The 22799-nt window shown below is 47.3% G+C and overlaps 2 protein-coding genes across 5 annotated transcripts in view; one reads left to right on the plus strand and one right to left on the minus strand.

Moving 5' to 3' along the window:
- The window catches only part of APH1B (aph-1B gamma-secretase subunit), a 46728-nt gene extending 41226 nt beyond the window's left edge, over positions 1 to 5502 (plus strand). The window contains exons 5-6 of one of the 4 annotated variants that reach the window (XM_077128144.1): positions 455 to 570; positions 1699 to 1970. In XM_077128144.1, the coding sequence (XP_076984259.1) occupies positions 455 to 570; positions 1699 to 1753 (171 nt within the window). In that variant the 3' untranslated portion in view covers positions 1754 to 1970. Of the gene's footprint in view, positions 1 to 454; positions 571 to 1698 lie in introns of all 4 variants that reach the window. The other 3 variants (XM_077128141.1, XM_077128143.1, XM_077128146.1) reach the window with 3 other exon arrangements.
- Positions 1640 to 22799, minus strand: part of CA12 (carbonic anhydrase 12) — a 57815-nt gene continuing 36655 nt past the window's right edge. Inside the window, exons 4-12 of the mRNA XM_077126738.1 lie at positions 18100 to 18279; positions 17062 to 17204; positions 14355 to 14450; positions 13451 to 13514; positions 13054 to 13211; positions 11138 to 11264; positions 5955 to 5987; positions 4998 to 5085; positions 1640 to 4249 (exon numbers count right to left, since the gene is read on the minus strand). Coding sequence (XP_076982853.1) covers positions 4177 to 4249; positions 4998 to 5085; positions 5955 to 5987; positions 11138 to 11264; positions 13054 to 13211; positions 13451 to 13514; positions 14355 to 14450; positions 17062 to 17204; positions 18100 to 18279 — 962 coding nt within the window. The 3' untranslated portion in view covers positions 1640 to 4176. The remainder of the gene's footprint in view (positions 4250 to 4997; positions 5086 to 5954; positions 5988 to 11137; positions 11265 to 13053; positions 13212 to 13450; positions 13515 to 14354; positions 14451 to 17061; positions 17205 to 18099; positions 18280 to 22799) is intronic.

Consider the following 22799-nt stretch of genomic DNA (forward strand, 5'->3'; position numbering starts at 1 on the left):
TACGTTTGCCAGAACGTTGCCCCTTCCACACTCACACTCTTCGGGAAAGAGAAGTCCTTGGACATTAGGACTCTGAGGAGGTCAGGAGGCGTGTGTGGGGTTCGGTGCGGGGTGAGCACCTGGCAAGGGTCCTGCAGCTTGGTCCTACTGCAATTAACCAGACATCCCTGTATGTGCAGCCCGCGCTCCCGCGGAGACACCGGACGCCCTTGCTCCAGTCTCTACTGAGCACACGGGCCCCAGGGCGTGGAGGGGCGCAGGGCGCGGAGGGCTGAGACGCCCCTGCCCGAGGGAGCCTAAGAAATGGGAGCCCAGTCTCCCCTCTGCCCGTCTGCTCGCCTTTCTGATTTTCCCTCTGCCCTCTTTTCTCCTTTCTTCCATTACTCTTTCCCTGGTCTCTCCCATCTCCTACTCCTGTCGCTTCAAGGCTTTCACCCAAGATTTAATTTTGTAGGAAAGTCCTAGGTGTAATAACTCAGAAGGGGCATCACGAAAGAGAAGACTCGTGGTTCACACCTGCCAGTTCAGTACAGTTGCCAGTGTGGCGACTGCGTACTTGAAACGTGGCTGGTGAGACTGAGAAAACTCTTTTATTTTAATACATTTCAATTTAAAAGCTGATACTTGATTTAGTTATTGGGAAACTTTTAAATGTGTTTGGAGCAACTTGGATATGTGAATCTTCATTTTCAACTGTAAATTTTTAAAAATCTAAACACAGATAAACTGTTCTGAATGAAAATTTAGCATACAAATGGAAACATGCTGTAAATGTAAAATACACACTGGGATTTTGAAAACACTGAAAAAATAGCTAAAATATCTTTTTAAAATTATTGATTACATGTTGAAATTATAGTGTTTGGATCTGTTGGGTTATATAAAATATGTTATTAAAATTAAAGTTGCTGATCTCTTTTACTTCTTTCAGTGTGGCTACTAGAAATGTAAAATTAAGTATATGGCTTGCATTATATTCGATATGTTTCTATTGGACTGTGCAGCCCTAGATTGTTGAGACTCTTAGATCTAGTTGGCGAGGCAATGGCCAAGCCAAAGGAGGGTTTGAGTCTTCTCTGCCAACCATAGCTCTTTCCACCTTACTTCCCTGTTCATCAACTCAAATGAATCTTGAGTTCGGAGAATTGTGAGAAAAGCTGTGGAGAAGAAAGGGAGATGACTTCTCTGTGCCCCAGAAAATGTCCTCCCCCCAGTCCCTAGCCAGTAAGATGGGAGTCCACAGGGACTCGACACCTTACTCCCCATGTGTCCTCATCACGGCAGGTGGCTCTGATACCTGGGAGAATGCCAAAGGAGGGACACAACACAACAAAGAATCCTGGTGTTCTAGCTGAAGAGATCATCAGAACCTAGAGGGTTTTAATGCGTCTCCTCCCAGGCTGGGTCAGCCACTCTATCACCCAGTAGAGCAAAATAACCTTGAACAGTTCACCTCTCTCACCTGAGGCAAAACAAAGTGAAAACTGGAAGTTTTTCTAAATAACTCAAATAATGATGGTACCTATTTGTAGCCTTTTCAGGGCTGCCCCTTATTTAGCAAATCAGAACATGAAGTCTGAATTGGGGCAAAGGATTAGGCCAACAGTAAGGCTTTAACCTCAGCTCCATAAAAGCAGTCTGACTGAAAAACATTTTATTTAGAATTTCTCATATTTACAGCATATTTCTTCATTGCAGTCATCCTTACAGTGAGTACGGAAGTGCTGGGGGGACCATCATCACAGCCGTCTAGGTCCGGGCACGAAGACGATGGGTGCCAACTGCGGACACCTTCAGAGTTTAATGAAGGGAGGGGAATTGGGGGCATGAGATTGAAATTAATAGAATCGATGCAGTGAAATCCTAGAATCTCCGTTAAAAAAAAAAAACAGCTATAGTTTTTTTGTTTTTTTTTTATCATTTTTACCAGATGATACTAAAGAAACAGAACAGAGACCTCACATCCCCCATTAGTGAGAGGCAACAGAAAGACTGAAGATGCTGGGACCTTCCCTGGGTCCCTCACCTCAGCCTGTGCTTTGTCTTTGTTCTCCGCCCCTGCCCTGTGCCCGAACACCCAGGTAGGCTGCGGCCCAGCCCAGATATGGAATGAGTAACAAGCAACTGAGCTCCATCACCACGGCACGGATTTCCTTAGTGGTGACTAGAATCAATGGAATGAATGAAAATCTGAAGAAAGCTTTCCCAAGTCTAAAGCTGGATCCTCAGGAGTCCTATAAGGATTAGCAAAGATGTTGACAGTGTTGATTCTTGGAACATCCTTTCTGCTTCCCTGGGTTTGTTTGGTCTCAGCGACGAGGGCTGTGAGCTTGTGCTGGGCTGTGCTGGGCGGGGAGGGGAGAAGGCAGAGACCTGTTTTTCACCACCCAGTAAATACCCTTCTTTATGAACAACCTTTGCTCCAGGTACAATGATCTCTCTGTTCTCTCACAAAGCGCATCTATGAAATGTACGGAGATCTTTGCGAAAGGCAGTCCCTCCACTCTAGAGTGTTTTATATTGTTTGTGAATGGCAACTTTGGGCCAAGGCCAAGAAACCACTACCTACTTCACAGTACTCTGTCCTGAGAGTCCTCCCTGCAGCCATTCAGGGGGCGCTGATGGCAGAGCTGGAATGGCCCCCGGGCTCCAAGACTGTGAAAAGTCTCGTTCACACGTCTGAAGCCCCAGTTAGATGACTTGCAATGCTGGCCAGAAAATCAGGCTACAAATAGGTTTGGCATCACTACAAAAGAGGTGTGACAGTGGAGAGGAGAGGAGAATTCTTAGCATTCATACCTCAGAGTTGGAGGAAGAAGTAGAAGGGGGAAAAAATGTTATAAAGAAATCGGTGCTTCAAGAGGACATTCCATGCTGTCAAAATGAGATCATGAATCAGAAAGTTCTCTGTGAACTGCAAGGTGCTAGCAGCTAGGGCTGGGTGGCAGAATTAACTGATCTCCGAAGGACTTTCACATCTATGGGAGAAAAATGAAGGCCCAGTCTCCTCAGAAACCGTCTCTGTGAACTGGGGGAAGAACACGAAGCATTTTTGCAATGTTCCCTTATCGGTTCCTAACCGCCACGATGCTGTCAGTCTCTGCAAGGACTATTTCCTGCTTTTATAGCTTGAAAATGTATTTTAACTGAACCATGACTTTTCATCCTCAAAGTCAGAGAAGAAGAAAAGCCCTGACTCCAGGTTGACAGAAGGGACTTTGCAGAGGTAGCCAGAAGCAAAATTTGGGCAAAAGATTTGCTTCTGCCTGACCCTCTAGATTCAAATCCATTTGCATCATCTCAGAACTCACCTCTACTCTAGGAAAGAAAGCAGCAACCCATTTTAGGGGAAAAGCATAGTCACTTATAAAATCTATAGAGTGTAAAACGTAAGTGCCCCACTGACAGGAGGTTGGGCTTGGGTTTAATAATCTGTCCTCCCATTTATGGCACAGCAAACTACTTAAATAAAACCCCTAATCTAAAGTAAGGCTCTCCCAGTCCATATGTGTTATCCCTGGTGTCTTTCCCATCCCCGCAGAGAAATGGAACTTGAAACAGCCTTCCTCTAGGGTCCGTTCAATGCCTCTGACCCAAAGGACTGAACTTTGAAAATTACCCTAATATATTACAAAGTATATCTCTTGTTTTCTTTTTGCCTCTGACAGCTTGACCCTTCCTGTATCAATTCTTCCTAGCACTTGTGAGGTCAGACTAAACATTTTGTCAGAGGAAGGAAATCAGAGAACCTAAACATTTTGTCAGAGAGGAAGGAAATCAAAGGAGAACCTCCACTGAGAAAAAAAAACTGAGTCTTAAAAGCAAAACCTAAGCACATCTGGTCTCCAAAGGTTGGAGAATAAACACTTGAGTGAATCCCTGGATGAATGTTTTCCTCCTGATAACAGCAGGTGGCTTGGTTTGAGACCCCAGAATCCAGCCCACTTACATCTCACACAGATGTGTGCAGATAGCTCAGAATTACTGTGTCCTGACCTGAGAACTCTTCCCAGTCACTGATCGCACCAGGGCAGCAGGGTGCCCCATTAGAGGCCTCCGAGGGTCAGGGGTATCTGCATGTTGAGCTCCAGAGGACACCCTCAAGTATCTCAAGTATCCAGAGGGCCAGAGTATGTAGTGTTCAAAGCAAGGTCCCTCCTGGGAGTGCCAGGGACATCAGGCGTGGGACTCAGTCTCCTTCTTGATGGCCGGTTTGTAAATGACTCCCTTGTTGTCACCTTTTTTGCTACTAGAAAAAGAACACGTCTTATTAGTCCAAGACAAGAAAGAGCCAGAGAACAGCCGCACTTAGCTATGGAATGAGGCAAATTTTAGAAGCTGGATTCTTCTCTTAGGGACCTTTCCCCAGTTCTGCTGGTCTTGTGAGGGAATCACCGGCAAATAAAGGATTCACCAAACAGACCCTGTTCATTTTCCAACTCTTCTCTTTTCATACCTAACAATTCTAGACTTCCACTTTGAAGACCACATCCCCCCTCCCTTAAGCCTTTGATTCCGAACAATAAATTAGACTTTAGGATAAGCAAACATAACAATAAAAACAGGAGCATAGGGCACTGATAGCTAATGTGACTGAGAGGTCAGGTTTTTCTTCACTTTCCTTTTTGGATTCATAGCAGAAAAAAACAGACTAAAGAATCACTGTAAGATATCCTTCCTGCTTGTGTTTAGGAAAATGGGACCCTTTCTGCGCCCCAAATCAAGATTTGCTCAAATCATTCAGCTGATTAGCAGTGGCAGCAAGGCTGGTATCCACACCTTCAATGCTTAGCACAATGACCCTCAAACAACCAGTGCATCATGCACAGGTAACCTGGGGCACCAGTGCCTTGGAAACAGCCCTTCTAGGATAGAGATGTTGGTACAGGTGACAGGGGCAATTCAATTCTGCAGTCTGACAGGGTGCCTTCCCAGACAGACCAACCCTCATGGACATATAAGCCACCCATTCCCTTTCTAAATCAAAGCCAGCTCACCTCTTCTTCCTTCTGAAAAGCCAGAAGGACACTGCCAGGACAATACAGATGCCAAGACCACCAGCCAGGGCCACCGAAAGGATGATGCCTGGTGAAGAGGCAATGGATGCATACATTACCTTCTCCTTTCCCTTATCAGGTGAGATATCGCACAGCATGCAGGTGTGAAGTCAAGTGACAGCAGCATCATCAACCACTGGAGAGGTGTTCTTTACCCATCTCCATTCTCATATTCTCTTTTTTGGCTTAGCTGGACACAACTGGAGTGCTTAAAGGGGGCTATTTGCAAATTGCCCAGCAGGGGTTCTCAAACTTGCCTAAGGATCTGCTGAAGAGCATGTTTGAAATGTGGAATTGTTTTAACCCAACAACCCTCAGAGACTCTGATTCAGTCTGTTTGAAGTGAGGCCCAGGAATCTGCATTTTTGCCAAACACCTCCAGCTGATGATGTTGCAGGTAGTCCACGAACCACACTTTGAGAGACCCTGAGCTAAAGAATAAGAATTTACTCTGTCTTTGTTTGCTGGGCTTTAGGCCCAGTAGGATGTCTCCTTATCAGCTTTGCCCCCCAAGTCCCATTGTAAAGTTCTAAGCAGTCCCAAACAACCAGTACTCCATTGTCAAGGTGACACGCTGGTTATCCAGCCTGCACATGGGGCTCAGGCATGTTTTTAGGCAGTTGCCTCCCACTATGGCCAAAACGGTCTAGGAGAGGCTCTGTGAATGTTCATATGCCATAGATGATTAGGTCTTTCATTAGGGGAAGATTTGATTGGCAGTTTATCTTTGAATCAGAGAGTAACTTGGGGTAAGACCCACAGCAAGGAGGGGGCCAGGAGCCAGAGCGATGGCACAGAGAAGCAGAGAGGTTGGGCTGGAAACATCAGCGGCCCAGATCACATGGAGAATCACAGCAATCACCCAGCTGCAGCATGCATGGCCTGCCGGCCACATACCCAGACTCAGTCCTGCGTAGGTGAGGTCTTGCTCTTAAAGGAAGGAGGAAAAAATTGGAAGTTAACCCAGAGTCAAGCTGTGCTGGATGTGACCAGTAAAAAAAGGCGGAGCAGAGCTCTGCCTTTGGTTGGAGGAACGGGTGGACCTCTGGGTGTGCTCACCCTTGGCTCAGGGGTAGAGAGAATTGCCTACCTAGGAAATTCATATAATGATCCCTCCTTCCGATGCTCCTTTATCACAGCAGTGCCCTTTGTTAGGGCAAGACTTCAGTTTTTAACAAAATGCGGCCAAAGAGGGAAGGTGAGGAAGGATAGGAACCGGAGTCTACTTGAGCAGGCTATCGTCTACTTGAATCCCACCCCTCTTCTCAACAAGGAGCTTACCAGGTCCTGGCTGGGTAGGGCTGGCAGAGCTCAGCTGGAACTGACCACAGACTTCTCCCCCATCCTGATCCCCATCCCTCCTGTGTCCGGTCTTATTTTTGGCCTTCTTGGACACACTAGAGAAATTCCTTCACCAAACTAGCCTCCCTTCTCTGCTATGTGGAGCCAGACCATTGAGGGTTAAGGCTTCTCCCAGCGAGTTCCTGTCGGGGATGGAAGGGGTGATAGTGCCCAGGTATTTAAGGAGAAACCCCACAGTCAGTCAACTAAGCACTTCTCCATGACAACTGAGACCCTGGAAGAGCCCCGGCCAAGTATGCGATACCAGCAGAAGGCACGGACCCCACTCTTTAGGGTGCTTGGTGCCCCTGGGCACCAGGCCTGAGGCTGTAAGGCAAGGTTTGGTCACCCTCCTTCTCCTGTCCTGGGGCTATGGCCAGAGTCTGGTGGCTTCTCCAGGAGCCACTGGCCCTGTTCTTACTCTACTCTTGTGCAATCTCATACTGGGTCCACAAAGCCGCCTGGGCCAAGGCTGATCCCTGGGAGTCCCCAGGTCCGGCTTCCCCATGTGACCCCAGGCTGTTTGAGGATGGGCAGAATGGGTATGGAGAAGAGCTGCCCGCTAAGGCCAGGGGGGTCTGTTCTCCTTGCTCTTGCCCACTGCCAGCAATAGCCCCCAGCCCCCCAGGTGGCAGAGAGAACGTACCCCTGGCCAGATCCACTGCCCAGACTTCTCCGAGTAACTCGAGTACAAGGACCAGTCTGTGCACGGGAAGGCCCGCAGGACACGAGTTCCCACTTGGGAGAGTGTCACACTTTGTACAGCACATGCTCTGTGCCCTTCACCGCCTGGGGCCTCTGCACAGTGCCTTTTTGGTATTTGGGTTTGTTTTTTATTTTTTAAGGTACACAGAGGCTTTAGTCTTTGGGATCTTTAAAAACAAAACAAAACCAAACCCAAAAACTAGTTGTGGTTTCTTTTCCAAGTCTTTTGATGAAATACACTTGTATTCTTTGTTCCTAAAGCACCAGATGTTTGTGGTACCAACCAAACCAGATCTTGCCACACTAGGCTATTAGCAGTGAGCCTAACCACTTGGACAGTTTCTAAAGTCAGTCCTTTCAGTCACCTCAAACATCCTGAGAGCCACACAGCCCCCCAAACAACTGAGCAACCCCTACCTGTGGCCTTAGGACACTGAGCAAAGTCTGTGGAAAGCGAGACCCCCAGGAAAGGAACTTTTACAAGGGAATATGACCCAGGTTTGTGCCTTATCTGGAGAATCTGGCTTTCCTTGTTCACTGTGTCTTGAGCTACAATAGGCCCTATAAATAAGAGCATAATTTAATCTATTGCTGTAGTCCAGGCTTCTTCCTCTTAGGCATCCACTTGTCAAGATCTGTTGCCTCTCCTTGGAAACTATGAAATGAGACCAAATAGCTGTGAAGACAAGTTATGTCCCAGAAACAGGAACAGATGCTTTTGAGCCAAGACTTTGATGCAGCGAAACAAAGCGGCATCGACTGAGCAAGCAAAAAGCGTTAGCCGCTTGGGGAGAGGTATACTGATGAAGCTGTTGCCTAAGGACTCCGCCTCTCATGAAACCCAGGATAAGAAGATTTTGAAACACTGTCCTCTCCCAAATGAGACAGCACCAACCTTCAAGGAAGCAGGTATTCTCTTCAGAGATGGACTAAGCCTGCAGGACTCGGGTCCCATTGCAGGCAGATGCCAGAACATTTGCTAACTAGGGGGACAGAAAAGAAGGAAAGGCCTGTCCAGCCCAAAATGTCAGTGTTGCTAAAGTTGAGAAACCCTGCCCTAGGCTAAGTTATAGCTAGACTGTAAACATCTTGAGAACTGAAGCCAGGTCCCATAGTGCCTTTGAAAGTCCAGCATCTAGCCAGTTTGGGCACATAGCATCCTCAAGTTAAATGATTCTGTCTCAATTGTACCGATTTGGTTAAACCTCATCCTTCTCCCAAAGTGCATGCACTTTCTCCCCTGGAGAATTTCCTTAATAATACTTTTCTCGGGCGGGCCGCGGTGGCTCAGCGGGCAAGAGTGCTTGCCTGCCATGCCGGAGGACCCCGGTTCGATTCCCGGCCCCAGCCCATGTAAAAAACAAACAAACAAACAAAATATAATAAAAATAAAGATGTTTCCCTTTCTTCCTCCCTTCCTTCCTTCCATCCTTCCTTCCTTCTCTGTCTTTCTTTCCTTCCTTTAAAAAAAAAAAAAAAAAAAAAAAAAAAAAATACTTTTCTCCTGGCAGAAATTTCTGACTCTGCAGTTCTTGTTAACCTCCAGAGAAAACCCTGAATAAGTCACACTCTAATTACAAACACGCCTCAGTAGGAGAGTCTACTGAATAACTGAGTACAATTTGCTCAAGGTTCATGCTGACAAATAGGTTTACACCATAAACCTGAAACTGCATGTGGATGGTCTGAGGTTCTCTCTGAGAGGAGTGTGAGAGGGCTCCCATAAACGCCAGAGCCTCTGTGAGCAGGCTTGGGGTCTTACTCTCTTGGGGCTGCCTCCTCATTGCTTCTTGGGAAACTGCCTCTTTACTGAGATTAGAGAATTTTGGCCAAGCTTCTATAATCAACCTCCAAATGAACAGATTTGCCTTGGACTGCCTCACATTCTCATTACAGCGACAGAACTGGGCCCATCCTGGGCTCTTGGAAGGAGTAGCGCTGGGCAAGCTGTGTAGGAGTAAAGTGGCAAAGCTGCATTTGGGCTTCAATCTTGTTGTCCTAAGCCAGCAATCAGCCTGCAGGCTTCCGCTAAAATGGCCCCCAAGCTCACCCAGCCAGACCAGGAGGGTCTGCTGAAGCAACTTCTCTACAAACAGCAACTCAGACCCAAGTGGGTCTAAGAAGATGGCTAATTATTCCCAGTGCATTCCCAATGAAACATATTCCACCGTTACAAGTAGGGGTTACTTTTGGATGTCAAGTTCAAGTTCCTGTACAGTTTCTTATCCTCTTTAACTGCCCTCAGACACTGTCCCGGAAACACAGAGTCAGGAATGGCAGTCATCAGTGTTCACTTAGAGTTATAACATGGTGACACTGGAAAGGCATTAGGGCACCTCAACCAACCCCCTCAGTTACAGCTGAGGGAACAAAAGCCAAAGAAGGGATATGATTTGCCCATATCACATGGGCAGGAGAAAACAAAGTTGGGGCTTGAACTTGGGTCTCCTGACTATAGGGAGGATATTTATGATGACCTTGTATAGACTTATTCAGAAAACAGTCTTGAGTCTCAAGCAGAATTCTGCCTCATCCATGTGGGCAAAGATCCTTAACCCTAGGTGAGTTTTTAGGAGTTTTTATTAAAAGTTGAAGTATTTCCTTTTAACCCTTGAATTCTATATAGTCCACTTTGAAGAATGCGAAAAGAGAAAGCTATATCTGGAATAGATTACAAAGGGGGTAAACCCATGCCTTTGGGGCATTTCGCAGAAAAGGAGTTGGTAGTCATCATCTCATACAGTCTCAGTTTCTGTTCAGAGATTCAATTTTTAGACAAAGAAACAGGAGAAGAGGGAAAGGGTATCTGGAGAGGAGGAAACAAAAGACAAATTCTTGGACAGTTCTTAACTAAGTCACTGGACGAGAAGGACATAATTCTGACCATATGTATGAGTCAATTCAGAAAGCCTTCTGGCAAGAACCTTGAAACACAATCTTCATCTGTTCAGTTAAACTCAGTGGTTGATAGTTATAATCCCACAAGTAAGAAAGGAAAAGCAACCACAACGAAAAGGCGCATCTGGTGAGAAGAGGCGTCTTGATTCCCTGACAAATGGGTTCACGGAGCATCTTTAAATATGAACATCTGGCACAGTTCAATCCACAAATGATGCAAGGGGATAAATTCCACCAGAACTGCCCTACTTCTGGCCACCCAAGAGTTCCAAGGTGGGAATGGCTTAAAGAATCTACATTGAGAAGGTGACCCCTTGAGGTCTGAAGATACGCATGTGCCTCAAGAATGTGCCATTACCCCTTCCCCTGGTCCCCAGCTTCCAGCACCACTGAGCAAATGGAAATGTTAAATCTTCCTTCTGAGGTTTATAGCTACAGATCTATAAAGAAAAATCGAATCCTCGTAGCATTAGGAATAAACCAAACTATGGAGCTTCATTCAATCTAGAGGTATGTGACTGTGCTTAATCTTCAAGGAGATTCAACGCAAAGGCGGTGAACAGGGGTGCTTTCTTGTCAGAAGGGCCCTGTTGTATTAGAACAGGAGCTGCCTGTGGCCACGGACGTGGATTATACCCCACTGTCTCACATCTAACAAAGGAGCATCCATGGGGTTCGGGGTGCTGGCCAGGGACTCACCTGGGAAGGCGTAAGAGGGGGTTAGCTGCAGAAGCAGCCCGTAAATACCAGAAGAGCCTAGGGTTGGGAGTTAGAAGTTTGATCTCATGGAAAGAATTCTGTCACATGTGATAGGAGAAAGGATAATTCTTCAGAGCAAAGAGGTCCCCAAGAACATCCTCTCTTCCCAGGTGTGGGAGGCTCAGACTTGACACAGCTGGAGGCTTCAGCTTGTGTTTCCCTCAAAGGCTCAGAGAAGTGCGTGCAGTGAAGGGAGACCCAAATAAATGTACACACAATAACTCCTCGAGGCACCCCAGGTCCCTTGGCAGGTGAAGTGCTGCTCATAACCAACTTCGTAAGACCATCAGTGGTGGGGACAGAGGGCAGGGCACTTGACTGCATACCAAATGGACGTCTTAGCCCCATGCTGCACCACAAACACTGCTTCTCCTCACCTTGTCGGAAGGAGATGTACACCAGCCTCTCATCAAACTTCTGAACCTGCCGGAAGTTGTTGACCATTTCTCTGGGGGAAGGGTCATCCTCGTGTGTGCAGTACAGGGCTGTCTCCAAAGCCAGCAGCTGAGGGGAAGAGCAGAAATACACCCTGCAGGCAGAGTCACACTCCCTTGCCTGGTGCCTGGCAGAAGAGAGCTGCCAGGCCACATCTGGCAGAAGATTCCAGACCCCTGTGGGGCTTGGTAGGGGACACATTAGAAAACAGAGGGAAAGCCAGAGCGCTGCCCTCCCACTCTTGTCCTCCATGTGCATCTGAGTGCTGGATCTGTCTTCCCACCTCCCAGGGCGAGGTCAGTGCTGGCAGCTCCTGAGTGCACTGCCCTTGCAGGATGGGAAAGCTGGGGTGTGGAGCCTCTCTCTGAGACTGCGTGTCTCTCCTGAGCCTGAACTGGAGCTCAGCGCTAAGTCAGAGGGGCTCATGGGCTGGCTTGTTCTGGTGGTCACGTGGAAAGGAACAAAAGAAGAGGGCAAGAGTTTCACAGGTCATTTGTCTGTTAGTTCTATGTAATTTCCACACACCTACATAGATTATATAATCTGTTTCCAATGCAGTTTCTGGGTTAGGATGTGACTGCTTCCCCACACACTTCATTTCTTGATTCATCACATCTTTATTCCTTTCCACTTACCTGCTGCCATTTATCTGGGTTACTCAGATCAGAAACTCATAGTAAAAAGGAAGGAGATGGGGAAATATGAAAAAAAAATTTTCTAAAAAAGGAAGGAGCAGCAGTGAGAGCTGTGCTGGGCTCATGCTGTGGGAGGGAGGCAGGAGAGGATGCCCCAGCGTGCAGTGCAGGCCTGGCCCCATCTCCTTCGTGGAGTTAAGGCGTGGGGTAGAGGGATGAGCTGGGACTGGGGGCTTGGAACACTTCACTTTGCCTTTCAGCTTTGTCACTAACCAGAAGGTTATTCTGCACATTTCTGAAAATCTCCAACCCTCATTTTCATCATCTATGAAATGAGAAAGTTAGAGGTGATTGATAAGGATTTTTTTTCCTGGTAAAATTGTTGGGATTTTTTTTTTTTTTTTTTTTACATTTTTAATTGTGAAATATAGCACATATGCAGAAAAGCAATACATTTCAAAGTATATTGTAACAAGTAGTTATAGAACAGATTTTAGAGTTTGGTATGGGTTACAGCTCCGTAATTTTAGGTTTTTCCTTCTAGCTGTTCCAAGACATTGGGGACTGAAAAGAATACCAATATAATGATTCGGCAGTCATGCTCATTTGGTAAATCCTATCTTCTCTGTTATAAATCCTCCTCCTCCTTTGATCTTTCTCCCAATCTTTAGGGTTCTTTAGGCTATGCTCATTCTAACTTCATCATGGTGGGAAGGGGTGCTGATGATGTGGGATAGAGGAATGGAACTTGCAGATGTTCTTGGAGAGGTTGGCCTCTCTGCATTTCAGGATTTGATAAGGATTTTGGACCCCACTTTTGCACTAAACGGAGCTTCTCGAGGCCAGGGACCCTGAACCATTATCTGTTATCCCAGCTTCCCCATGTGCTAAATATTTAGCCTAATCCGATCATAAATCTGCCCCTGTATAGGAACCATGCTTTCTTCCACCGGGGAAGTAAATATCAACCAACTACTGAGGGATGTATTAGGAAATATAACTTAAAAAAAAAATAGAAGTGTGGAGATAAGCACTCGCTTTCCTAGCTTGACTTGATAGCTTCACTTCTTGAGCTCAGTGGAATTTCTACAAGCTGGCTGCGATCCTTGCAGAGATTTTGAATTGCTGCCAGGGAAACTCTTAAGTGAGGAAATGAAGCCATTGGGTGACAGCAGGGACTGAGGTACAGTGTGGACTCTCACTCCGTGTGACAGTTTAGTTACCTGATCCTGGGAAATTTGCACAGGTTTTCGGAAAACGGTCCAGATCACAGTGGGGTGGCAAGGAGGCGTGGTCAGGGACCCCTTGTAGCGGTAATACTCGTCAGGATTCTCAGGAAGCAGTTCTTGGATGTTGAAACCTGGAATGTTCACTTCCTGGCCTGCAGAGACGCATGGGGGAGGAGAGCTCGATGGGGTCACCTTCACTGCCGGTGGCAGAGGTACGGCGGGACGCACCAGCTGAGCCGAGAAACGAGAACTAGCCCCTTTTGGACCTTCCAACCCAAGTTCCTGGTCACAGTACTGCTCGCCAACCTGCCGCCCCTCCTGGAGAACACAGCCACGTGGAGTGGCCTCATCTTTCTCCAGCAGAGTGACTAAGCATCCAAGGACCACTCACCTTTGTACTTGACCTCTTCAAGGTGACTTAAGATCTTGCCATATGATGGATTGAAGGAGCCCATCTGCAACAGAGAACAGGAGGGTTGAACTGCCAGGCTGGGACAGAATTGTATGGACTGAGTCTGGAGTTACACATTGTAAGAGAACGGCTCCGCTGGAGATGTGCAGACATCGCTGCCGAGTCCTCCCTGAAGAAGCACTTTACTAGGACAGTCATGATGGGTCACTGGGCTGTTAGGGAGTAAATGCGATGGCTACCCCCTTGTATCTCAGGTCGTCCTGTTTTTGGCTCAAGAGCCTGAGAACACCCTGAGAAGCAGTATGCACATCTGATTATCTAGCTGTGAGTCTGAAGGCCACAGCTAATGTGTTTGTCTAACCCACAACTTAAGGGAACTCGGAGTTCACGAACGCCAAGTAGGTAAGGTGTGTTGGGAGATGAGGTATGGGCGGGGGGTGGGGGTGGAAATGCAAGCAAATTGAGACACTCCCACTCTCTGGGTACAGGATTAAAGAAAGAATTTATTCGAAAGTTCATATATAGGATGGAGCTTGTATCCCAGTTGTTGTATCAGGGGTTCAGGCACCTGGTGGGGGCAGCAGTGAATGACTGAATGAGTTCGTGCCTTATGCAACAGGATTGGGGACTGGGGATCGTTTTTGCAATGTCACAGAGGCTATGCCCACCTCTGCTGCCCAGCCACAGAACAACTGCTGCCACCAGACAAAGAGAGGAGTAACCATGGTGGGGGAATACTCCCCACTCTGGAGGCAAGACAGCAGGCATGGGAGATGCTTACCAGAGCCGTGCACATCCAACAGACACACATGGAATAAGGTGCCGAACTCTGACCACATCCCTTCTCCAAATTTCACATAACAACCTCTTAATCATCTCTTACCTCAATAAGAACGGCGAGGACTGCGAGACCTTCAGACTTGTTACTGGCGGTGCCGGCATCAGGGTACAGGTCTGAGTTAAAATGGACAATGTGCAGCTGCAGTGGAAGAGAAGCCGCCCATCAGGGGGTGATGGACTTAGGAAGGCTTTCGCTTCTGCAGGAACTTGAATCCAAATGGGAGGAAAAACGCCCCCACCCCAGCTAAACTAGGCCTCATGGGCCTTCCCCTCCTGGCATCCCGTTTCCCTTCTCTTTCTGTCCTCTCTGGACCTTAGGCTGTCTTTTTTATTGACTCATTTTATCCCCAGTGTCTGATATGGGGCTTGGAATACACAAGGTGCACAGTAGATGTTGAATGAATGAACGAACGAATGGATGGATAGTGGGTTTTTTATACCAGCCATGAAAAAGGCAGGTACTATGAAGGATTTCTCCCTTCTGATTTTTTTCCTATTTATTCTGGATCCTCGGGCAAAATGGGGTCCTGTGTCCAGCTCAGCCTCAGCCCTGACATCTCTCCACCTGAGTTGGAAGCTCTGGGATCTGAGGTGGGAAACGTCCAGCTCATAACTTAATGGTAACTGTATCCAGCCTGCAGGACATACATTTACCCCTCAGGTGGAGGGAGTCACAGCATCGCTTTTGTAAAGGTTTTATCATCCAGATTCTAAGAAGCCACCAAACAAGAACGTTACTATGTAAATATAGATTTTTATTTTTACAAATAAAAGTCTACACTGTTCACTTACTGTCATTATTAAAGTGAGAAAAAGTAGTTTTTGAGAAATCCTGGGTTTAAAAAATATAGGTAAAAATTAAGACCAGTGATATGACCAATTCTGGCAACGTTTAACCTGATTTTTAATTCTAAAGGAGGTGTCGCCTCATCTCCAAAAACCTTTATTAGTAGATAGATCTATCTAGACAACAGATGCATTTTTTGTTGATTCTTTGCTTCTTGGGACTAAGATAATATTGAGATTTATCTCTCTTTCCTTTCTCTTCATCTCTTTTTCCATCTTATATGTAAAAAGAATTCCAATTATTTTATTGCATGCAGTTTAATGTTCTCCATTTTGAAATTTTCAAGTGGCCTTTTCTAATTTTTAAAGATTTTATCAAATGACTTAGCCTTTTGAGTGGTCCTGTATTATGGCTTTCTAGCCTGTCCCATTGCCCAGCCCCATCTTTACCTGGCGCTCCTTTGAGAGACTGAGCAGTGTTCTATTTAGCTAAAGCCCCAAGCATGTAGGTGCTGGTTTCTTTTTCCAGCTGACCTTTGAGCTTATGGTCTGTGTTAGCCTTTTCCTTAGTGTGCTTAGATTAAATCGAGAAGAAATAAAGGCTGATATAGGCATAAAGGTATTCCTAATTGAGGAGATTCAGAGAAAGTCTTCTCATATCAACTAAATCCAGAAGAACTACTGCTCTTTCAAGGATCCTCTAAAACCTGCTGTTTTAGGCTCAGCTTGATGTATTTTCTCTATTTTTTGCATTATCATCCATCGTCACCGAGCCCTTGGTCTGATGACTTGGCTTAATAGCATAAATGCAACAACTAAATAAATCTATTTTAAATGCACGAAACCTCCCAGCCTACGTCCTAGCCCCACATCTTTTATTTCCCTTGGGGAAGTAGAAGCCTCCATATTGCCATCAGCCCAGAAGGAACTGCAGCCCATGACATTCAGAGAGGAGCCTGACCTGAAATATGCAAACCTGCAAAAGAGTCATCCTATCTGGGTCAGAATCGCATCACCCCGTCTCCCCAGCCCACAACCACACACCAGTACCTACACCCGTAATTAGCCTGAGACCTTAAACAGTTCAGCAGTTGTGGACAAAGGAGAACAGGCATGTCGTTATTGGCTGTGTGGGCTCCACGGGCTGATCCTCATATTTATCTCCTTGTTTTGTCCTGTAAATGCTCAGAACCCTGCCCCTGAGTTCGATCCTATGGAGATCTGAAAGAGAGCATCCCTCACCCTGCCCCACTGCACACCTGCATTGTAGCACAGGAAAACAGTGCCCTCCTCCCGTTTTCTTTCAGCACTTTGGGTTAGCCCCTCACGGTGATATGACACATCGCTGTGCTGACACCCTAAACTGACTCTCAGTGAGTCCCCAAGTCTCTGATTCCTGGGATGCTCTGTGCGTCAGGACGCCTGGTCACCCGTTGATTTGTGGCCAGGGAGGAAAGCAGCTCTGGACCTGGGACCTTCTGTTCCAAAGCAAACCCCATGCGCAGGGAAAGGAAAGATGGAGTGGGAAAGCCCTATGTAAACAACGTGACATGGGAAGAAACTTTGAGAAATTCGGAGGAGCCATTAATCCCGCTGAGTCAGCAGTTGGGAGCGTCGGCCAGACAAGCTGATGGGATCTTTATCTGCACAAACCGAAAGGGGGCGTGTGCGTCCCGCGGGGCCACGCTGGGGAGCAGCATCGCTCGCTGAAAGAGGCACAAAGTCAGCGCGTTCGGGAGAGGAGAGGGAGCAGTCAGGGCGGCGGCGAGGAGCTGCGCAGGGGCGGGCGTGGCTGGGCCTGCCTCTGCCACTCATGGGACCCAGGCCGGCGTGAAGGGCACGAAGGGAGCCCCCTCTGTGCTCTGATCTTCCCTGCACTCCAGCCAGGGTCGGGGGTGGTGGGGGGAGCAGGCCACCTTCTCCCGGGCGGCCACAGATCCGCCCCACCTGGCCGCCCCCCTCACCTCAGCGGCAAAGTGCTTCCCGCCGACAGTGTGCTCGGAGCCGCGGGGGTCGCTCTGGTCCCCCCAGTGCAGGTGCAGCTGCGCGGCGCTGTAGCGGGCCTGGAGGCCCCGGATGTACATGTCCGACGGCAGGCTCAGCGTCACTGCGGGGAGGAGCGGGACAGCCTTCAAAGCCGCGCCCGGGGCGCACTCAAGGGGGCAACACCTGCCCAGGTGCCAGATGTGGGGGGAGAGGGCGGCAGGTAGAAACCAGAGAGGCCCAGCCTGCAGGTCCAGAATGTCCCTGAGGAGTCCCCATTTCCCTAAAAACAACTCCAGGGACACCAGCACCTTCCTGATTCCCCTTCTAAAGCGATGCAGGGAGCAGGGAGCGATGCAGGGAGCGGGGAGCGCCGCAAGGTGCACGAACAGGCGTGTGCGGACCCGCAGGTGAGCTGTTTACTGATATAATCCGTGTATCAGACACCTGGCTATGAAGACAGGACTTTAATGAGGTGCCTGCCAAGCTTTCGAATTATATAGCAGCAGCAACAACAATAATAGTCGTTTACGAAGCATCTGCTATCTACCAGGTCCCAACATCCGTAAGTTTTAGTCTTCACAGCAAGAAAGCTATCACTGTATCCATTTTCCAGATGAGAGCTCCAGGCGGTTAAAATTCTCACCGAGTGGCTTATAAATCGCCCAGTTGGGATTCAGATCCAGATTTGTCTGAATGCAAACTCTGGAAGCTCCCCGCTGAACCACAAGGCCCCTTGAGTAGCTCTTGATGCCCCGGAATTCCCTCCAGCAGCACAGTCAGTGGGCTAAGGGATTGAGGCCTATCTCGGGAGAAGTGCTGCCCGGAGGGCCCCTCCCGTGGCCGAGACCTACGGCATGCCCTGGGAGAGTGGCCCAGCCATCCCTCAAGAGACTTCCTCTGCCTCTCCTTTTGGGTTCCTCCGTGGTGTCCCTCCCTGGCGGTCAGAAGAGGGAAGGACAGGGAGCCAATGGGAGCTCAGCACATCCCTTCGGGCCCCTGGGCTCTCTCCACCTCACCTGAGTGACCGTTGTTGGTCAGGACGAGCTGCTCATCAGCAGACATGTTGTAGCCATGGAACTGGAGGGGCACGAGGCTGGCGTCATACTGGAGGATGTCACTGTGCAGGTCTATCGGGGACTGCAGGAAGCCCCCACAAGACGGGTACTTCTTGGACCAGCTCTTCTCCCCATCAGGACCTGGAAGGACAGATGCAAGCCCAGGAGATCGTCAGTTTTCCACAGAAGGCTTTTTCCTCACCCTCTAATTCTGTTTTCAATACAGTTTTTCTTTTCCTCCTATTTCTTAATCCCTAGAGGTAAATTCTTCAAGACCCAGAGATTTTAGCCTACAGAATTAGGTCCAACACCTCAAGACCATCTGCTCTTAATGCAATCTGGGGGGAAAACTAGGACAGCCATGCCAGTGACTGGAGCCCACCGAACTCTGCTTTATTTTGCACATTGTTCATTTTTGGACAAAACACATATGCTCTCCATGTGAAGACCTGTTGACTTGTAGCAATTTAACATCTATTTTTTTTGAGCATTTATTCAGGAACTGCTTTTGATCTTGGGGCTGCTGTGATGAACACAGCCATAGGGCCCCTGCTCTCTCAAGCTTGTGTTGTAGAGGGGAAGAATTTGGGGGCTCTGTTGAGCTATCCCAAGTTGGAAAAATTGGTATCTGATTGACACTGCAGATCCACTTAAGTCTTTGAGGCTGGTGGATTTAAAGGTATCATCTTCCTCGTAAGAAATCCTTGAGGATATTGAGTCTTGACACCCAAGTCTAGAGTAAGCATAGAAGCCAACCTGCTAAGTCAAGTAATTATATGTTTGGAATCACAAAGCTGAGTGCAGGGTTTAAGCTGAGGAAAAGTATCATGATACTAAAAACTAATTATTACAATATAATTGACAAACTACCAGCGAGGAGCAATAGATAAAATACATCCCCTCCAGGGTTCTGGCGTCTTGCTAACTACCAGATAACATTCCCTCCTCTGGAAATGAAAATAAACAATCCCCGTGTTCAGATAAACTTTCCTACTCCCACAGGGAAAAGTCTTTAAAGAATGTAAAGCTATGTTTAAAAGATTATCTTCTATGGTAATTAAACGGATTTTCTGGCTGAAGTTTCTCCAGAAAAGCAAATAATTGGCATGTCATGGCTCGTCAGGGAGAACTGATGGTGCCCTGTGGGCTTTTTCAGAGTTAGGAACCAAGTTTTGCCATGTGGGGTCCAGTTATCAGAGTTTTGGCACGAGGAAGGGGGTTAGCTATGCAAAGGGGGAAGAAACCCTACTTTGGAGAATCCTTCCATCGACAATGGCCCTACTTCATCAGAGTGTAATCCGGGACCCCTGCACCTTGTTCTCTGAGTGGGGGAACCTCATCTAAGAGTCAGAAGACATACTTGATAACCGTGTTCATTTAAAATGTTAAGAGGCCTCTGGCTTAATTCTAGGCCTGGACACAGTGGAACCCTACTAATTTTTCATGCTGTCAACCTTTGAACATGCCTTTTCAGAAATATTAGTGCTTAAAGGGATTTCAGAACCTCCACTCCAATCTGTCACTGGACACCAGTTTTGTCACATGTGCACATCAGTCACAATGCTTTTATTTTCAAAGCTTCAAGAACTCATGGCAACTCAACCACACCAAGATGGCAGTGGAGAAAAGGAAGGCTGAAGGATGCCAGAGCAGTCACCACAGGGGCAAACTGGAGTAAAACCAAATTCTTCAAGGACAATAGATTGCAGAGGTGAAGCAGTCACGAAAGCATCAGGCAAACCCCAAAGGTTAGAAAGGGGCACAGCTAAAGGGTAGTGAGACTTCCAAGTGAGGCTGCTAGCCCTTCTGTGCAGACTGCTCATAGAACCCCCTGTGCACAATCTGCATGGAAAAGCTAGCAGCCAGGCACGAATGGAAAAACTCAGGAAGAAAAGAGTCAAAACAATGAGAAGATTTCTCCTTGCTCACATGATGAAAGGAACTAGTGTTAAAAGAAGGACTTTCTTTGCCCAGGGCAGAGGTTCAGAAAGGTTTCATCAAGTGAGCATTTTCATGATAACTAAACTGAGAGCCCCTGATGTCTGGTATATCCCATTTTCATCTTTGTGGCCTCGTGTTGTGAGTAAGATGACACACAAACTTGGCATGAACAAGCATTTTACCAAAGAGTGGAAGACTCAGAAAGAACTGAGAGCTTGGAGAAAGGTTATCAGGAAGATTTTTTTTTTAATTGCTCTAAAAACTCTATTGGAAGTGGGGTACAAGAGTTTTCAGTGGTAGAATTCTTGCCTGCCATGCAAGAGACCTGGATTTGATTCCCAGTCCATGCACTTCCCAAAAAACAAACAAACAAGCAAAGAAAGAAAAAAAACAAACAAAAATTCAACAAATGGTGCTGCAATAACAGGATTCTCACGTGGAAAAAGAATGAAATGTGACCTCCACCATACAGCATAGAAAAAAAAAGCTCTATTGGAAGTTAAGGGCCAAATTAGGCATCTGGAGCAGGAAAGACTAACGATATTAACGACACTAGATTTTGGTGTTGGCAAAGCCTTCCCTAGAAAGAGAAGCAGCTATAATGGGCCAAGAGAGTCCAAAGAACGAGATTCCAGTACCAGCTGTCCTGCCACCTCATCGATTACCCTCGAACACTCCTTGTTCCCTGCCAGGAGCAGGGTCTCTCGCCCGACAGGCAAATGGGTGGATTGGACGCTGTCCTGGAGGCTCCTTCCTGCCTCTCAAGCTCAGATTTACTAAGATTACTGGGACTCAGAGACTTCGCCCGCTGTAGCAGGCGAGTTTGAACGAGTTGGAGAGGGTTGCCCTTGCCAAGGGTAGCTCCTGGGCATGTGACGAGGTGCCCAGTGGGAACCAGCTGTGGAAAGGAGGGCGCAGGGCACTGCTGCTGCTGGGGCGGGCTGGAGAGCAGGCAGCCCCCCGCATCAGGAGCCTGCTCATTGGACTTGGCTGCCGTCCACAGCAGAAGCTCACTCTTGAGTACAGAGTCACAGTCCTTCAGGGAACCCATGGGCCGCAAGGTCTAAAGAGCCTGTTCCCCTCCCCCTCCTCCTCTTTCTTCCCTTTCTTCCTCCTTCATTATTATTAGCAGTAGGAGTACTTGATCCTTACAACTCTGTGGGGTAAGCAAGGCAAGAATCACTACCATTTAATAGATGAAACACTGAGATTAAGTGATTTGCCCAAAGTTAGACGAGCTTAGTAACAGAGGTACTTTGCTTGGTCACAGGACTTCTGTTCCCCTCTGTTTCCGTCTTTAGGAGATTTCGTGCATACCTGTCTTCCCCTCTCCCATGCCCTCCTTGAAGGCAGGGCCCGTGTGTCACCCATCCCTGCATTTCCCAATGCCTGGCACAGAGTGGGCCTCACGTGTTCACAGGGCTCGATCCTCGTGCCCACCCATGCTTGTTCCTGTCTGAAGACACATGCACCCATGTGAATTTCCCTGTCCTCCCTATGACCTTACATATTTCTTTCCCTTCAAAAAGAAGAGGAAAATGGGATCAGGCTCGAAATTTACCCTCTTAGCTTTCTAGTTTACCCGAGTGAAGATTTGCTCTATTTGGGCCCACTCTTGAAAAAAATCTGGTTTCTGCCCTATAGCCTGAAAGATGGCCTGCCAGGCACGTGGTTTCATGGAAGTTCACAGGACCCTCCTCCAGCCTGGGATGGCCTGTGTCCCCCTCCTGCACAACTGGGGACATGGTCAGAGCAGCCTCCTGTCTTCACAGTTTGTGAGTGAGAGGGACACCTGCCATACAAACCAATAGCTGGGTGTCAGCAGCCAACTCTTTCCTCTCCCTTGTCCTGTCTGGGCAATGTGTGACTTGTGCGGCAGGGACAGTGGGCCTCAGCTAGTGGCTGCAGCCGGAGCTGGGTTTCCTCTGCTCAGTCTCAGCTTTCACACTCGTGCCCAGTGCTCCACTTCTAGAAAACCTCTTTGGGATCGACTCTTCTAAAGGAAGAGGTTATTTCCAGCTACCGTGAAAATGGGACTGTTCTGACTTTTGACTTTGCATCTTGAGTTGGTTGGGTTTTCCCAACAATCATGATAAAGGAGATCATGTGTATCTTTTTCAAACAAAAATCAAGGCATTGTTTCTTTACTGTTCATGAATTTTTCTGCTCTAGGCAAAACAGAAGTGAACAGAATTCCTGTTTTGAAATACGAGATTAACGTGACTCCTCAAAATGCCCCCTTGTGATTTCTGATTAAGAGTCATGAGGCCCAGAGTGCAGGACTTACATTCTCTGAGACCCAGAATTTTTTCATGGAAACTTTCAAACATGTAAAAAGGTGGAGAGAAGAGTGAAAGGAACCCTCCATTGTCACCGAGCTTTGACAGCTTTGACAATCCATGGCCAATCCCGCCACCACTATACCAGACCCCCCAGCATAATTCTGAAGCAAGTCCAGGTATGTTTCATCTGTAATATTTCAGTCTGTGCCTCTAATGCATAAGGAATCTTAAGACAAAACAAAACCACAATACCATTTGCACACCTGAAAACATTAACAATTCTTTAATATAATCAAATACAGTCAGAATTCAAATTTCCTCATTTACTATAATAAAACTATCATAGCAACACATATAAAACAAAATTTGCCATTTTAGCCATTTTAAGTGTGCAATTCAGTGGCATTAATCACATTCACAATGTTATGCTACTATCAT

Source organism: Tamandua tetradactyla, chromosome 14 (genome assembly GCF_023851605.1).
Source record: "Tamandua tetradactyla isolate mTamTet1 chromosome 14, mTamTet1.pri, whole genome shotgun sequence".
In the NCBI taxonomy this organism is placed as follows: Eukaryota; Metazoa; Chordata; class Mammalia; order Pilosa; family Myrmecophagidae; genus Tamandua; species Tamandua tetradactyla.